Genomic DNA, 13,752 nt, shown 5'->3' on the forward strand with positions numbered 1-13,752 from the left:
GTGGACATGACACTGACACACACTGTCACTTCTCTGCCAGTGACCTAAAAAACACTGACAGCTATATCATCTCTCCTACCTTTGCTGTTTCCGTCAGGACCTCTTAGGACCGTGCATTCCTCGATGACTCCGTAGGGTTCGAAGAGGCGGTAAACATCCTCCTCGGTCTGTTGTTTGTTCAGCATCCCCACAAACAACTTCCTGTCTTCTGGAACAAACAACGAGACAAAAGGTTAAATTATAACTTTGACCTCAATTATAAAACCAATTTAGGAACAAAGAACATCAAAAGCGTAGTTGGTGGTGGCATTATTTCACAGAAACAGACATACAGGCCTTGGCATGGTGCGCTACTGTCTAGTTTCTTTGGTGCTGGTTGGGCCCGAGTCTCATTGTATTATCCCATTTTAAAGACTGATCATTTTAATCTCTATTATAAGTGGGTTTAGTCCCATATGGGAATATATAGAGTAGCTGCTGGGGGTAAGTGGTCAGGGGCAGCAGGGAAGTGCAATGGAAAGACTAATGAAGAGCTGCTTCCTCTATCACACACACACACACACACACACACACACACACACACACACACACACACACACACACACACACACACACACACACACACACACACACACACACACACACACACACACACACACACACACACACACACACACACACACACACACACACACACACACACACACACACACACACAGAGACCCAAGACAATAAGCAAGTCTTTGGTCCTTTAAAAGCACCAGGGGCTTTAAACTACAACCTCCGAAACACCACACTGTACTGGCTGAAAACGCTATTTTTTGCACTCTCTCTCTCTCTCTCGTTCCTTTCTATTCATCTCTCTCTCCCTCCCTCTCTCTTTTCTGCTTTTCTTTTTCTCTCGCTGATGCTACATTTTTCCCCCTCATTCTTTTTTCAGCCAGCTCCCTCCCTCGCTCCCGTCCTCTCTTTATCTCTCTCTTACTCTACTAATTGCTGCTGATCCTGTGTTTTTTTGTGTAGCCAGAGAAATATTTCAGTATGCTCTTCAGTGAACAATGGTGTGTCTCTCCTGCGAGCACCGAACACTGGGAGACATGCCATGAATAACGCTGACTTTTCAATAGATAGCCTGTATGCTATTGAGTCCTGTTAAATGCTGTGGGATCTGATCTTTACCTTGACCTGACACCCTGTGTTTACTGATGTACACTGGCCTTGTATGATTAATGCTACGGTGAAGTGTGTCTCTGCAGGCAGCACAAGCACTAAAACCTTCCCTTTAAACAGATTGTTTCTACAACTCTGACCCGTGAAGTCACAGTGGAGAGACCGAGTGAGAGACAGGCCCAGCGGCTGATGCTAAGAGGAGCTTGCGAGCAGCATAAATCGCCGCCAGAGGTATTCACAGTGTCAGGGTGACCTGTGATGACGACTGTGTGTGTCGTGTTGCTGTCGTTCCTTGACCCAGACACAAGCCGATACCCACATTCCTGCAGCTGGCACAGAGGCCAGTGTGTGTGGACACGGCACCCTAGCTAGGATTTCGGCACTCAGCACCACCAATGATGCACCTTTAAAATAATCACCCGTGTCAGAGTGTTGTCAAGGGAGGGGCATCCCTGGTGCTGGCTCCTTATTGCAAGTGGCAGGATCAGAGGCTATGTATCAAAATGGAAGTGATGCAATGTGACATCTGTCAGGGTGGATTGGAAAGCATTTATCTGCAAAAAAAAAAAAAAAAAAGGAAAGCCCTGAACTGGAAAATGAAAGGCCAAGATGGTCCTTCCTTTTGCTGGAGGGAGAATATAAATTCTGAGGTCGGATGCGTGAGATGAGTCGAGGAGAGGGGGAAGGGGAAGGGAGGTTGGACTGCACAAATTTCACTGAATGCCAACAGACCACAACACATATATGCTCCTGTATATTCTCCTCATATGGAGCGCCACAAAGCACGCAGGACACCACCGCAGTCACCCTTCACATTTAATCTACCCCTACTCTGGCTGTTTTTAACGAGAAGATAAGAATCAAACATGTTTTTAAATAAGTGCATGATCACTTTCAGCTGAACTAAAAAAATAGAAAAGGATCATTGGTGGTTTTATGTCCCACTCCTGTGTAGTACTCAGTAACAGTGAGCTACACACGAAAAGCCCAACAGGCTGGACTCAAATTGAGTCTGTCATTTTTCTTTTTTGTTAGAAAGTTGTATTAATCTCTGGAAGATGACAATAATGGTATGATTATTTGTAAATGGTAGCAATGGTATTTAGAAGGAGAAAGGACGAGTGCCTGAGAGTAACATGAAATGCACGTTCTGCACCGTGAGCACGCTCTGAAAACTAACTAACTAACAACGCATGAAAACTGATCACCTTGGAGATGCGTTCCACCATCTAGGATTCTGCTGTGGCCGCTCTGCCCTAAAATGCTACCTTGGGATTTAAGGTGTTGTGTTCAACCTCCATTGAAACATTATCTCATTTATCTACAGCACTGCAGCACAGGCAGTGTGCAAACAGACACACAAAGAGCGCAAAACACCTACAGTCATTTACAGATGTCTGAAGCGGGGAGGGAGAAATGAGCACAATATAGGGAGTAAGGGAAGGAGAAAAAAAATAAAACTAAAGCTGGGATTCTCTCACACACTCTGAGTGGACTCTATGAGACAGATTGACACAACGTGACCACACGCAGATACACAACGAGTGGCACGTCCCACTGCCAAGTATTTAGTTCAGAGCAGCTCTTTAGACCAACTCTTTTAAAGTTTGTTTTAAGAGCCATATAAAACGCCAAGAGAACATACAGTTTAATCTTATTTCCACAAGTCTAGTTGTATTTTCACCACCTGTATTATAGCTTGTGTTTTTCTAGCTTTTAGGCCAATGAATAGAGAGACCTTTGCTTTTAGCACAACCTGGTTAAAAGAACCTTTGTAGCAAGGACTGATGATACTGCTTTATGTTTCTTTTGCGACATGGCCAGTGTCGGTGTGGTGCGAACTATAACACTGATTCAAGTTAGTGCTGTATTAATGTCTAACTGCTAATGCCAAACCAGTGGCCACTACTGCATCACAAGCTGTATCACACCACATCCAATAAATCTGCTTTATCTGCTTCATATTCTACTAAAATCAAAAGCTGAGTGTTTGTGATTTTCATCTGCACCAGAGAAAGTCATCATTAGTCATTGGTGCGTCTGTTTACACAGATTCTAAAAATTCTGATTTTCTTTCTTTACTGCTGTTTACTCCATTTTGAAGCAGCCTCCTGTAGTTTCAGCTGAATCCTGGATTTCTCCAAGATCAGCCGATTCAGTCTTTAGAAAAGCTCAGGAACATTCATCTTTGACCTGGAATCAAATCTCATGCAAATGTGTCTCCATGCAGCCACCTTTCTGACCAATGCAGTACTATGTGTGCTGCATTACATATACCAAATTCTGTATGAATGAGGACTGAGCCCATATTGGGTGAAAATATGTCCTTCTGTGAGAAGGGAGTTTTATATGTTAACCTTCTTAAGTATGCAAGATAAAACAAACAACAGTGTTTTGCTTTGACTCCGTTTGCACTTGTCTCACTAACTGGACCATTAAGCCAACTTAAAATGTGTTTTACATAATAAAGAGTCATGACCAAATTGTTTCTGATTGAATCATGTCACACACAGCCCTACAGCAGACTGTAAAGCTGTGAGTTTCAAACATGATAACAAGCTTAACTGTCTGGCTGACTCTTTTCTCTGTTGCATCCGTGAAAAAACAGCTGAATCATCCCTCTGTTACAGCTACTCACCTGGTAAATGCTGCCAACCGTATAGGTGAATATAAATTAGACAAGAAATTACGAGTTGTTTTTTTTTCTTCCAACTCTCACATGACAGCATAGCCTTATCGTTTTGAATACCATCCTAAATTAGAGCAACTCTGTGCTCTTAGTGTTTACAGCGAAATGCAGCTGCCTAAACAATTCAGGGGTCTAATAACCGGCAGCACATTAACTGTGAAATTGGTACAGCACGCTGACTCTAAGATACATTTACAGCTCACTGTAGCGAAGTTCTATGGGAGTACATTGTGACACACCACTGTTATCCTTACATTCACCCCCATCATGTTTCATTTACTGTGAGTTACTTAACAGATGCTTGTTTGGAATAAATGCAGGGAAAATTAATCTCCAGTATAATGACATGGCAGTTTGCTGCCTGGGTGTACATACTGAAGATTACTGGCTCCATTTGGACCCTTTCTAATCAATATAAGCCTTTTAGTGTGAGCGCATTGGGCTTGTGTGAAGTCTTTGACTCATTGTGCTAAAGCAAATTAAGTCAGTAATAATAATTCATAATGCGGTTCTTCGAGTCCCTGAAAACATACATCGCGTCTTGTACAATACCTTTTCCTTTCTTTTTCTAACATAATGTCTAATTCTGCTGGAAGTTTCACAGACATCCTGTCCATACAGCTGACTGTATATTCTGTCAGTATAGTCCAGTCAATATACAGGAGACTTACTACTGTATGCTCTATGATTAGGCTGCAGACTGCTGAGGATTTTGACAGTGAGATGAGACTTATTGAATAGCAATGGGACAGGGAATGAGTTTTTGGAGCAGAGCTGGGTTAGGCAAAGATGTAGAGAAAGAATAGGAGAGAGAGGGGAGGAGAGGGAGAGAACGTGTAGGAGAGTGAGAATGACACTGCCATACTGTAAGTTGATGTGCATACAGTCGTCAGTCCTCGATAAGCCCAGGATGGATGAAAGAGGTGCACCATAAGAGTTGGTAAATCATTGTCAGGGGTAAGGAGGTGAGAGTAAAGTGGGGTGTGGGAGGGGTGGAGGTTGGAGAGAGAATGGGGGAGGGATGGAGCTAGGTGAGGAAGATGATGAGGTGAAGGAAAGCGTCCAAAATGCCTAAGGTGCTCTCTGGTTTTCAAATTTCCCTTCACTGTCTGTCTCTTTCTCAATAGCTGCAACAGCAGGGAGTGGGAAAGGAAGGCGGGGGAGCGATATTGTGACAGAGACAGGGAGAGTGTGCTATAGTGAAAAAGCACTTGTCAGAAGGATGGGGAGGTTGCTATGACAACCACTTATACAGCAGGCTGTCAGTCATGTTTCATTGGCGTTTGGAGAGGCGGAGAGGATTGAAGGAGTTAAGGAAGTAAGGGTTGGGTAAGGGTCATTTCTCCATCTGTCTGCCGAACCGGAGTGTAAATTTGACTGTCAGACTTGGAGATAAGGACAAATTATGAACAATATTAGCCAGCCGATAAAAGAGAACAATAATGAATAGATAAATATATTAAAACCAAATTAGATAGCATCCAGGCAGAAAAGGGGGCCCTGAGAAGCCATCCAGGTTTTCTCATTTGGACGGAAAGATAAGAGCCGGAGTGAGGCTGTGACGAGGGGAAGGATCCAGAGTATTAGAGCTAGCTACTGTAGCGTACTTCCTTGTCAGAAGAAAGAAAAAAAAAGAATCAAAATCACTTTGTAGCCGGAATACCTAACATTGTGGCTTCCTCTCTCTCTCTCTCTCTCCTTCACAAGCCTATTATACTTCTCCAATGAGCAGGATGCTGCACAATAACAGTGTCAGCATGTGTTCAGGCATAAAAAACACAGACTGAATGGAATGAAATTAATTAACCCGAAGAGATCACAGTGCTTAGCCAGTGGAGTCTAATCCAATTTATTACTTATATATAGGGATCTAACTAGGGTAGTGTTTGCATTAATGACACGGTGAGTTTGGACATGTGTGTGAAGGTGAGGTGCACAGGTGTGTGTGTGTGTGTGTTTGTTGAGGCGTGCATCCTTCCCGTCCTGTGTACAATAAAGGATAAGCAGTAGGAGTGGCAGGGAGCATCGAGGGAGGGAGTGCAGGGGTTGGCACAGCCTCAGGGTGAGAAAACCCTGCCAAATTAACTCCTGAATAATGAGCCTTTTATGTGCTGCGTTATCACCAGCGAGAGGACGGCCATGTACTTTGTCATAACGCTGGAGCCACTTCAGACACAACCCAGTTAGCAGGTTCCAACAGCACACCTTCAACCAAGAAAGAAATGTGGGTTGATGGAGTAGTTTGTTTACCAGTTTCTAAAGTAAATTAGCACCTCTGTGTGTACTGCGCTGCATTTGCAGCTGTCTTTTGAAGTTTGCATGCTAACCCACAGAGTTGACAGCGATAACTGCAAGGCCTACTGTACCATGCACTGGCCCTAATGAGGAAGCTTATTAGCGCTGTTTCCCTCACAACTTTAGAGATGTTGCCTGGAAACAGCAGCGTGAAGAAAACAATACAGTCATTCCCAACAAAAAGCCATCAAACCCAGTGTTCCCATGATGCACATTTTACACACCACAATAAAAAATATCGGCGTCTATGGAAACATATATGCGTTAATAAAAAATGCAAGCGATAATTACAGTGACAGCACTGACACGTGATCATATTCTTGTTTGAAAACTGTACATCATAGAGCTATTTGCCCGTATAAGTACAAAGCATTGTGGGCAATTCCGACATGTTCGCTTTCACAGCAGCTGCAGGGAGCCGCTTCTCTAACTTAAGCAACAGCTACTGTGGCACTGGCTTGATTTCATGTCATAGTTTCATCATTTCGGTGTCAAGGCTGCACATTGGCAGCTAGACTGCGACTCATAAAAGCCATCAGTAAAATGCCATTGACAACTGTGGGCAGGGCCTTGATACGCACGCTGCAGAAACAGCACATCCCTAACTCCTCAGGGATGGATTGGGGCTTCACTGCTTTCACCTACAGTACATCTAAGTACACATAAGCACACTGACACAAGGTTGCTCATGTATGCAGACTCTGTAAACACGCTGCAAAGTACTCACAGAGCAACCATAAAATTATACACACACACTTACACACCTACACACACACCTACACACACAAATAGGATTAATAACAGGAAAAACATAGGGAAACCTTCTGAACACAGCAGTAAACATACAAATAGTATCAAGAGACATCTAAGCACTTTCAAAAAACAAACATTACTGCAATGAATTGCAGATTATAGTTGGTAACTGTTGCATCAGAAACCCTGTAGCATACTGGTTAGGCCAAAGCACTTAACATCAAACTATAACATGTTCCTGAGACACATTCTCACTGGGGCAGAGCTTCCGCAATCCAACCGTACGCTTTTCCTCCACGCGCACCAACCCAGTCGATTCCATCTCTGAGGGGATTTGGAGACAGGGATCATGAATTTTCTCTGTGCCACTGGCAGAAAGGATGATTGATATCACATATGACACCAAAAGACTCACCCATACATCTGTATGTGCGCACACATATGTTTGTATGCACATAAAAAAAAAGCTACAAAACGCACAGACGGCACACACAGGACCTCCTGCACGTCACTCAATATTCTCCAAAGGGCTCCACACATTTTATGCATCAGTGCGATCTAATGGCTGCTCTGTTCTGTGCTGCTGGCTGTGGGATTTCAGCTGCATCCTGGCCCTGCAGGAAGCCTTGAACATACAATTACAGTCCTCTGACTCGGTTCCTCCTACCATAAATGCTCTGCGTAAAAAAACCTCTGAGGTGTGCAAGCGTAACTGTTGCATGTGCATTTTGTGTGCTCCTTTCTCTGTCTTTTTGCAGTTCAAGTCGTCTCAAAGCTCAGTAGACAGCTTTCAACAAACAGAAGAGTGAAAAAGAGGAGAATAGAAGGAGAAACTGCTCAAAGTGTGTTATCTCAACCATACATATGTCTCAATATATTTACAGTCAATATTATAACAAATGTGAAATATAACTCACAGCCTTGTGTCAAACTCTATGCATTACGGCGATGGTCATAAATCCTGAACGTTGCTGCACAACGTGCAAGCGTAGATTCTGTATATAAACATTTACAATATGGCAGCGCTATTTATATTGTCTCCCTTCATAATGCTGTCTGAAGGGCATTTTGGCATCCGTTATGATATGGATTTTCTCCCCCCCCCCCTCCCACCAATTTTCCTCTATTCCATTTATAGCCATTTTTCTTCCCCGTCCAGATTGTGTTTCTGTACAGTAGAATGGGCCTTTTACCTTTGGCAGTATTTAACACAGCTCTAGTCTGTTTCTTAATTATTTTCTCATCGCTCCGCTGACACTGATTCATGAGGGTGATGTGGGACCCACCCCCTCAGCCAGCCTATTCAACCAACCCCCACCTCCCTTCCACATCCGCAGTTCTTCTTTCTTTCTGTTCTCACTATACATCCAGAGTCGTTCTTTCTTTTATCATCTCTCTGATGTACTTTTTTCTCTTTGTCATACCCCCACCCCCTTTGGCTCGCTCTTACTGCTGTACTTAATCTATCCCCTCTTTCCCATATGTTAGCTTCTAAGGATCAGGGACGGCTAATGAGATGCCTTCATGGTTTCTCATTAGCCTTTTAGACATTTTTTTCACATATAGAAGGACAGAATTGACCAAAGCAAAGAGACAACAAAGTGTATCATACACTGGGCCAAAATGGGTCCAATGTGATATATCATATTACAAATTTCCTTTCAGCCTCTCAACTTTGCACAGCATTATAAATGGCAGGTGAATATAAAACTACAAAAGAGAAAGCCGGTCAACAAAAGAAGAGAATTGTTTGATAAAGGTTACCATGCCGTTGCTTCATCACAACAGAAACAGAAACAGTAAAAAAACAATAGTCTTTTATGCATCATATATAAGGGAAACAAGGTTAAAGGAAAATGCATGCAGAAAAAAAAAAAAGATTCTGATAAAATGTGAAAAGGGTGCATGCTGCAAGAGTGAGGGCATGGAATGAAAGGGATGAGGCTTATGAGATAAAGAGCGAGGGGGCCATGCCCGACTCCAGCTCAGGAGAAAGAGAGGATGTCTCAGAATACGGGGCTATCTCTCTGAAGCTTTGTCTGCAAGGGCAACTGAGCTGGCAGATGACTCTGCTGCACATGGACAAAAGAGGCTTACAGGCCACCCTGCATGTCAGCTTTCCTCTGGCCTGAAGGTTGAGAGCTGTAGCGCAATATAGGGTGCGCTCAGGCTCTCACCTGCGCAAACCTACAGAGACCTTGGAGAAAGTGGATTCAGATATACTCGATACATGTGACATCAGCCTGCAGCTTCATTTGGCATATATCCCAGATTACTGCAGAGTGACTCTTTATGCTGAAAAAGTGCTGTGTGAACAGCTGCGAAATAGGGAAATTGCGTTTGTTTGAGGGAAAGTTACAAATACAGAAATAAATACTAAAGCATGTCACTTGTGCATGTTATTTTTTGAACATTTCCATATAATTAGTTGGAGCAGCCTCCTGATAGGAAGAAAGTCTCAGTGCTGTAGTGTGCTCTTTGTATGCAAGGCCTCTGTAGTGTTGATGTGACTGCAGGGGGAGAGCCTAACCCTGTCAGTCACACTGACAGCCAAGCTGTCTTATCTGCTCTCTATGGTGATGGTGCACTTTAATTAGGCTGGAAGGTCAATCAGCACTTTTAAGAAGATGTGATTCTACTGAAAACATTTCATAATCTGAGACAGCCATGGTGTTTTTTAGGTGGCCTGAGGCAAACACACTTTTTTTTTTATCCCTCCTTGTCTGATGGATCACATCTACTTATTTCTTTTCTCCCATAAAGCCCTGCGCTGCTGAACAAAATGACTGCTGCAAAGGCTTCCTCATCTTCTGTATCATATCTGACAGGAAAAAAAAAATCTCCTGGATGAACCAATAGTATAGTTTCCCCTTTTGCTGACTCATGAAAGAATAACAAATACATAGCTAAAACATGACTTGCCATGTCCTGTAAATAAAAGGTAGTTTTTGTAAGAGCATGCTCTTTCAGGATCTGTGGAGAGAGTAGAACTGGTATGCAAGAATAACGGGTGAGATGCTTTCCCATTATCATTAGCACTAACTTGCCTTGATGAAACGGCATCACACGTGCCTGAAGTTTGTTCTCTTGCAGCACTTTAGCAAGAAAATAAGCCACCTTTGAGAATTTGCCAATTTACTTCTTAATTTCCTGTTCGTCCTTATTTTTTCTCTGCCGAGAAAAAAAATATTTTCCAATTTTGTTTTGGAAACTGTTATGGAGCTCTACCATCAAACCAAATTGGCCTCCTTGAATTGTTCATCACCGGTACATTGTGCACCACAATGGTATACGGTTGTCTGAGCGAGCAGGCTGGTTCACTGACAATGCTAAAATAAGCAATCTGTTGTGTGTGATATTTTTCAGGGGGATAACTGAAAACGTGATCTTATTCATTTGTGCCTTTGTTCATAATAATTTAGAAGAAGAGGGGGGTAAGCAATGGGCTTTAGTATTTTCTGGGTAAATCAAAACTACAGTTTCTACTAAATGAACAATGTTGTGTTTGCCAGATTGGTTTTTAAACTTGCTAATGTCCTGCTTTTAGTTTGAGAGTCTTGCTGAGCTGATAGTTTCCTCCCATAAAAGTCAACATCCAGGCGGACCACTGTGTGTGTTGAATGAACTTCTCAAGCTGTCATTTGTAAAGCAGGTCGCCATTCGAAAAAGCAACATGTCAGAATACTTTCCACATCAGCATTGTCCACTTATTGTCAAGATAAATATACAAGGCAGCAGTTTAGACCAGCAGATGGAGAGATTCTGCAAGTAATACATGTTACAATAAAACTAAATATCTAATCCCAAACACCAACACTGTGGACCATTGAATGCTTTCAGAAAAAAAAAAAAAGTTATAAAAAATCCCTTGAACCAACTTTATTTCTGTGGGTCATAAACAAATGATACTAACTTGTGTGTTTTCTATGAAAATGCCTCCAACCAAAAGCAATGTTTTGAGAAAAGATAGAGAGTTAAGAAAACAAATACAGATGTGTATTTGTGTTAGTTGTGGTTAAAATGACTCCCCTAATGTTTCCACATACACAACAACACAGACCCTCATTGGAGGAAAGGTCTGCTCTGTCTCCATCTGTCTTACTCCTCCACCCCAATCTTCCTGACAGCTCATTTGTTTTCATTTCGTGGATATTTTGCTTGATATGTAATGAAATAAATATCTATATATTGAACAAATCATAAAGAGGGGAAGATGGGATTCTTCATGGGTTGTCACTTACAGTTTTTGCACTGCTGTTTTACTCTCGCATCAGATTTAATGGGATGAGTTTATTGTCATAGCATGTCATCCAGTGTCTGAGCATGCATAGAAACATGCTTCAACTTTCTGGTGATGAAACCCATGGACCGTAAGGATCCATTTCTGCCTGCAGAAGCTATAAATGCAATGTCTATCTTGGAATATGATAGATATGAGGGAGATGAGAGACATTTGGACCTGTCAAGATAATACCTTATAGCATTAGACTGCAATAAGACTTGCTAACTTAGACTGAGCAATCAGGCAGATGGCCTTTTCCTCTGGCTCTGGATTTCTGTCTCGTCCCCGCTCTCTCTCTCTCTCTCTCTCTCTGACAAACCTTACAGTAAGCATTTTAATTCCCCCTGACCTTTACTGATCCCAACCCGGCAGTTTTTGCCCGTTGCTTAGGGCCAAAACAAAATGAAATTTGAATTTTAGCTCAGAATAATTTAAGATGATCCCTTCTATGCAGGGAGTCTGAGCTATTTTGTAGTTTGGGTTCTGCCAACTCTGACTCAATAGACCTTCCGTGAGAGCTCTCTCTCTCTTTCTCTATTGCCTATGGGACTTCAGGATCACATACAGTGTGCTGTGAGTGTGAGGCGCGGGGGGTGAGGACGGGTGTGGGGGTTGGGAGGCTGAGTGTCCCCAATATTCTCATGTATGCAAGCATGAGTACATGGCACACACACAAACACACAAAAGCTGGCACACAAACTCGGAGTGCTCCAACTCTAGTACACTGAGCACCAGAGGGCTTTGTGAGTGAGGCTGAGAAATGCCATGTCAGCACGCACCACATGGAAGTTTAGAGGGGGGAAAAGCTAAATAGTAGGAAGAAAATGAGTGTGTGATGAAAAATGCATGGAGGGGAGAGGGGGACAGGAGCTCCATGTACACAATTGTCTACTAAGAGAGTCCTGTGGAGCCGTTCCTCCTCTTTATTCAGTTCCTTCTTCTGACAGTGCTGCCTTCCACACAAACAACCTACAGAATGAAAAGTAACATTCTTAAACTGTAAGAACACTGCCTCATATGTACAGAAACTCTGCAGAAATAAGCGTATGGCTATAAGGGGTGTGCATCTCTCCACATCTGATACTATTTGAATCTTGACTTATGGGCCACAATCCAATTCGGATAAAATTAATTTAACTACAGAAACGTTGTGGTCTAAGAAAAGTTGAAAACTGGCCTGAGTTCTGACAAATTCAATTCTACTTTGTTGTCTAAGGAACCATCAGTGCTGAACCACACACAGGCTATGGAGCAACATATACTGCCAAATGAAAAAGAAAAGGTTGCTTTTTACAGCAAGACGATTCCAATCCACATTTTGGATACATTACAACAAATGGCTCTGTACTAAAAAGCCAGGGTGATAAACAATCCTGCAATCCTGAGTTCTCTTGACTTGAAAAGGTTTGGGGCATTATGACATGTAAGCTAAAAGAGAAACTTGACTGGCAAATAGCTGGTAAATGAAATCAGACATTGGTTCTCTTAGATCCCAGAACGCTAACATAATGTTGTTTATAGACACAGTGATGCAGCAAGGTGGTAAACATAAGCCTGTCCCAACTTTTTTTTAATTGTGTTGCTAGAATCAAGAAACAATTACATTGGGGTCTCAACATTATTCATCACATTCTATATTTACTTCTTTTTTTTTTTAAATAAGGGTTGCAGGGAGCACATTTTATGTAGAATTGTTACACTAAAATATCTAAATAGATAAAGAAAAAATTGACCAAACCTGTTTTTTCTTTTTTAGGTTGTAATTGGACGTATCTTGTTGAGGCTGCCCTGATAGACATTAAATGTTAATTGTTGCCATAGAAACAGCAGATGTAACGTCCAAGACCACTAGATACGTCAGTGGGAACTGCTTCAGAAATCTGCTGTGCTGTTGCTGTATGTGCTGCTGTGATTGAACTAAAATAAAAAGTAATGTAAAATATACTTGGATACATTAGCTCGTCAGCAAACATTTTCTCCTCCTCAGGTCTGTTTCACCCGTTCATCTTGACTGCGGTCAACTCAGAGTTTGCTTACATCGCCTGTTGGGGTCAATTAGCAGATAATCACTCCCATGATTCCTCGCCAGCCTCGACTTTCTTTTTTCATCATTTTGAGAGGCAGCGAATGTACCTACTGTGTGTTCAGCCAAAATGAAAGTTTCAATGACACCTTTCTTCAATGACATCCATTATTGCCATGTGCTCTTGAGAAAAAGCAGTTTTAAAAAGTGCAATACATGTTTGGTTTATTTGATGAAGAAACCTGCCTACTGTCAATTCCCTGTCCAGCTCAGAATTGGTATTCTGCCTCATTCTCCATGAAAACCTTCACAGGACTCCTTAATCATGCAGTAGAGGTGATGAAATGATAGAGAAACACCCGCAATTAGACACCTGCAGAACAACTCAATCAATATCAGCAACCTTGCCCTTCTTTTCCCACCACCGTCCCTGAACATATTTCACTCACATGACAACATAGGAGCATACACTTGCACCATAAATGTGTATCCTTTTTTCCACTACTGTCATCTTGGGCTTCTGTCCTTTTTTTTTTTTTT

At 42.2% G+C, this 13,752-nt stretch overlaps 1 protein-coding gene across 7 annotated transcripts in view; it reads right to left on the reverse strand.

The window, feature by feature from the left end:
* celf5a (cugbp, Elav-like family member 5a) overlaps nucleotides 1-13,752 on the reverse strand; it is a 176,047-nt gene that overhangs the window by 34,387 nt on the left and 127,908 nt on the right. For 4 of the 7 annotated variants that reach the window (XM_079349918.1, XM_079349917.1, XM_079349915.1 and 1 more), the window contains one exon: nucleotides 80-208. In XM_079349918.1, coding sequence (XP_079206044.1) covers nucleotides 80-208 — 129 coding nt within the window. The remainder of the gene's footprint in view (nucleotides 1-79; nucleotides 209-13,752) is intronic. The other 3 variants (XM_079349916.1, XM_079349921.1, XM_079349920.1) reach the window with 1 other exon arrangement.

This window comes from Symphodus melops (genome assembly GCF_947650265.1).
Source record: "Symphodus melops genome assembly, chromosome: 8".
Lineage (NCBI taxonomy): Eukaryota > Metazoa > Chordata > Actinopteri > Labriformes > Labridae > Symphodus > Symphodus melops.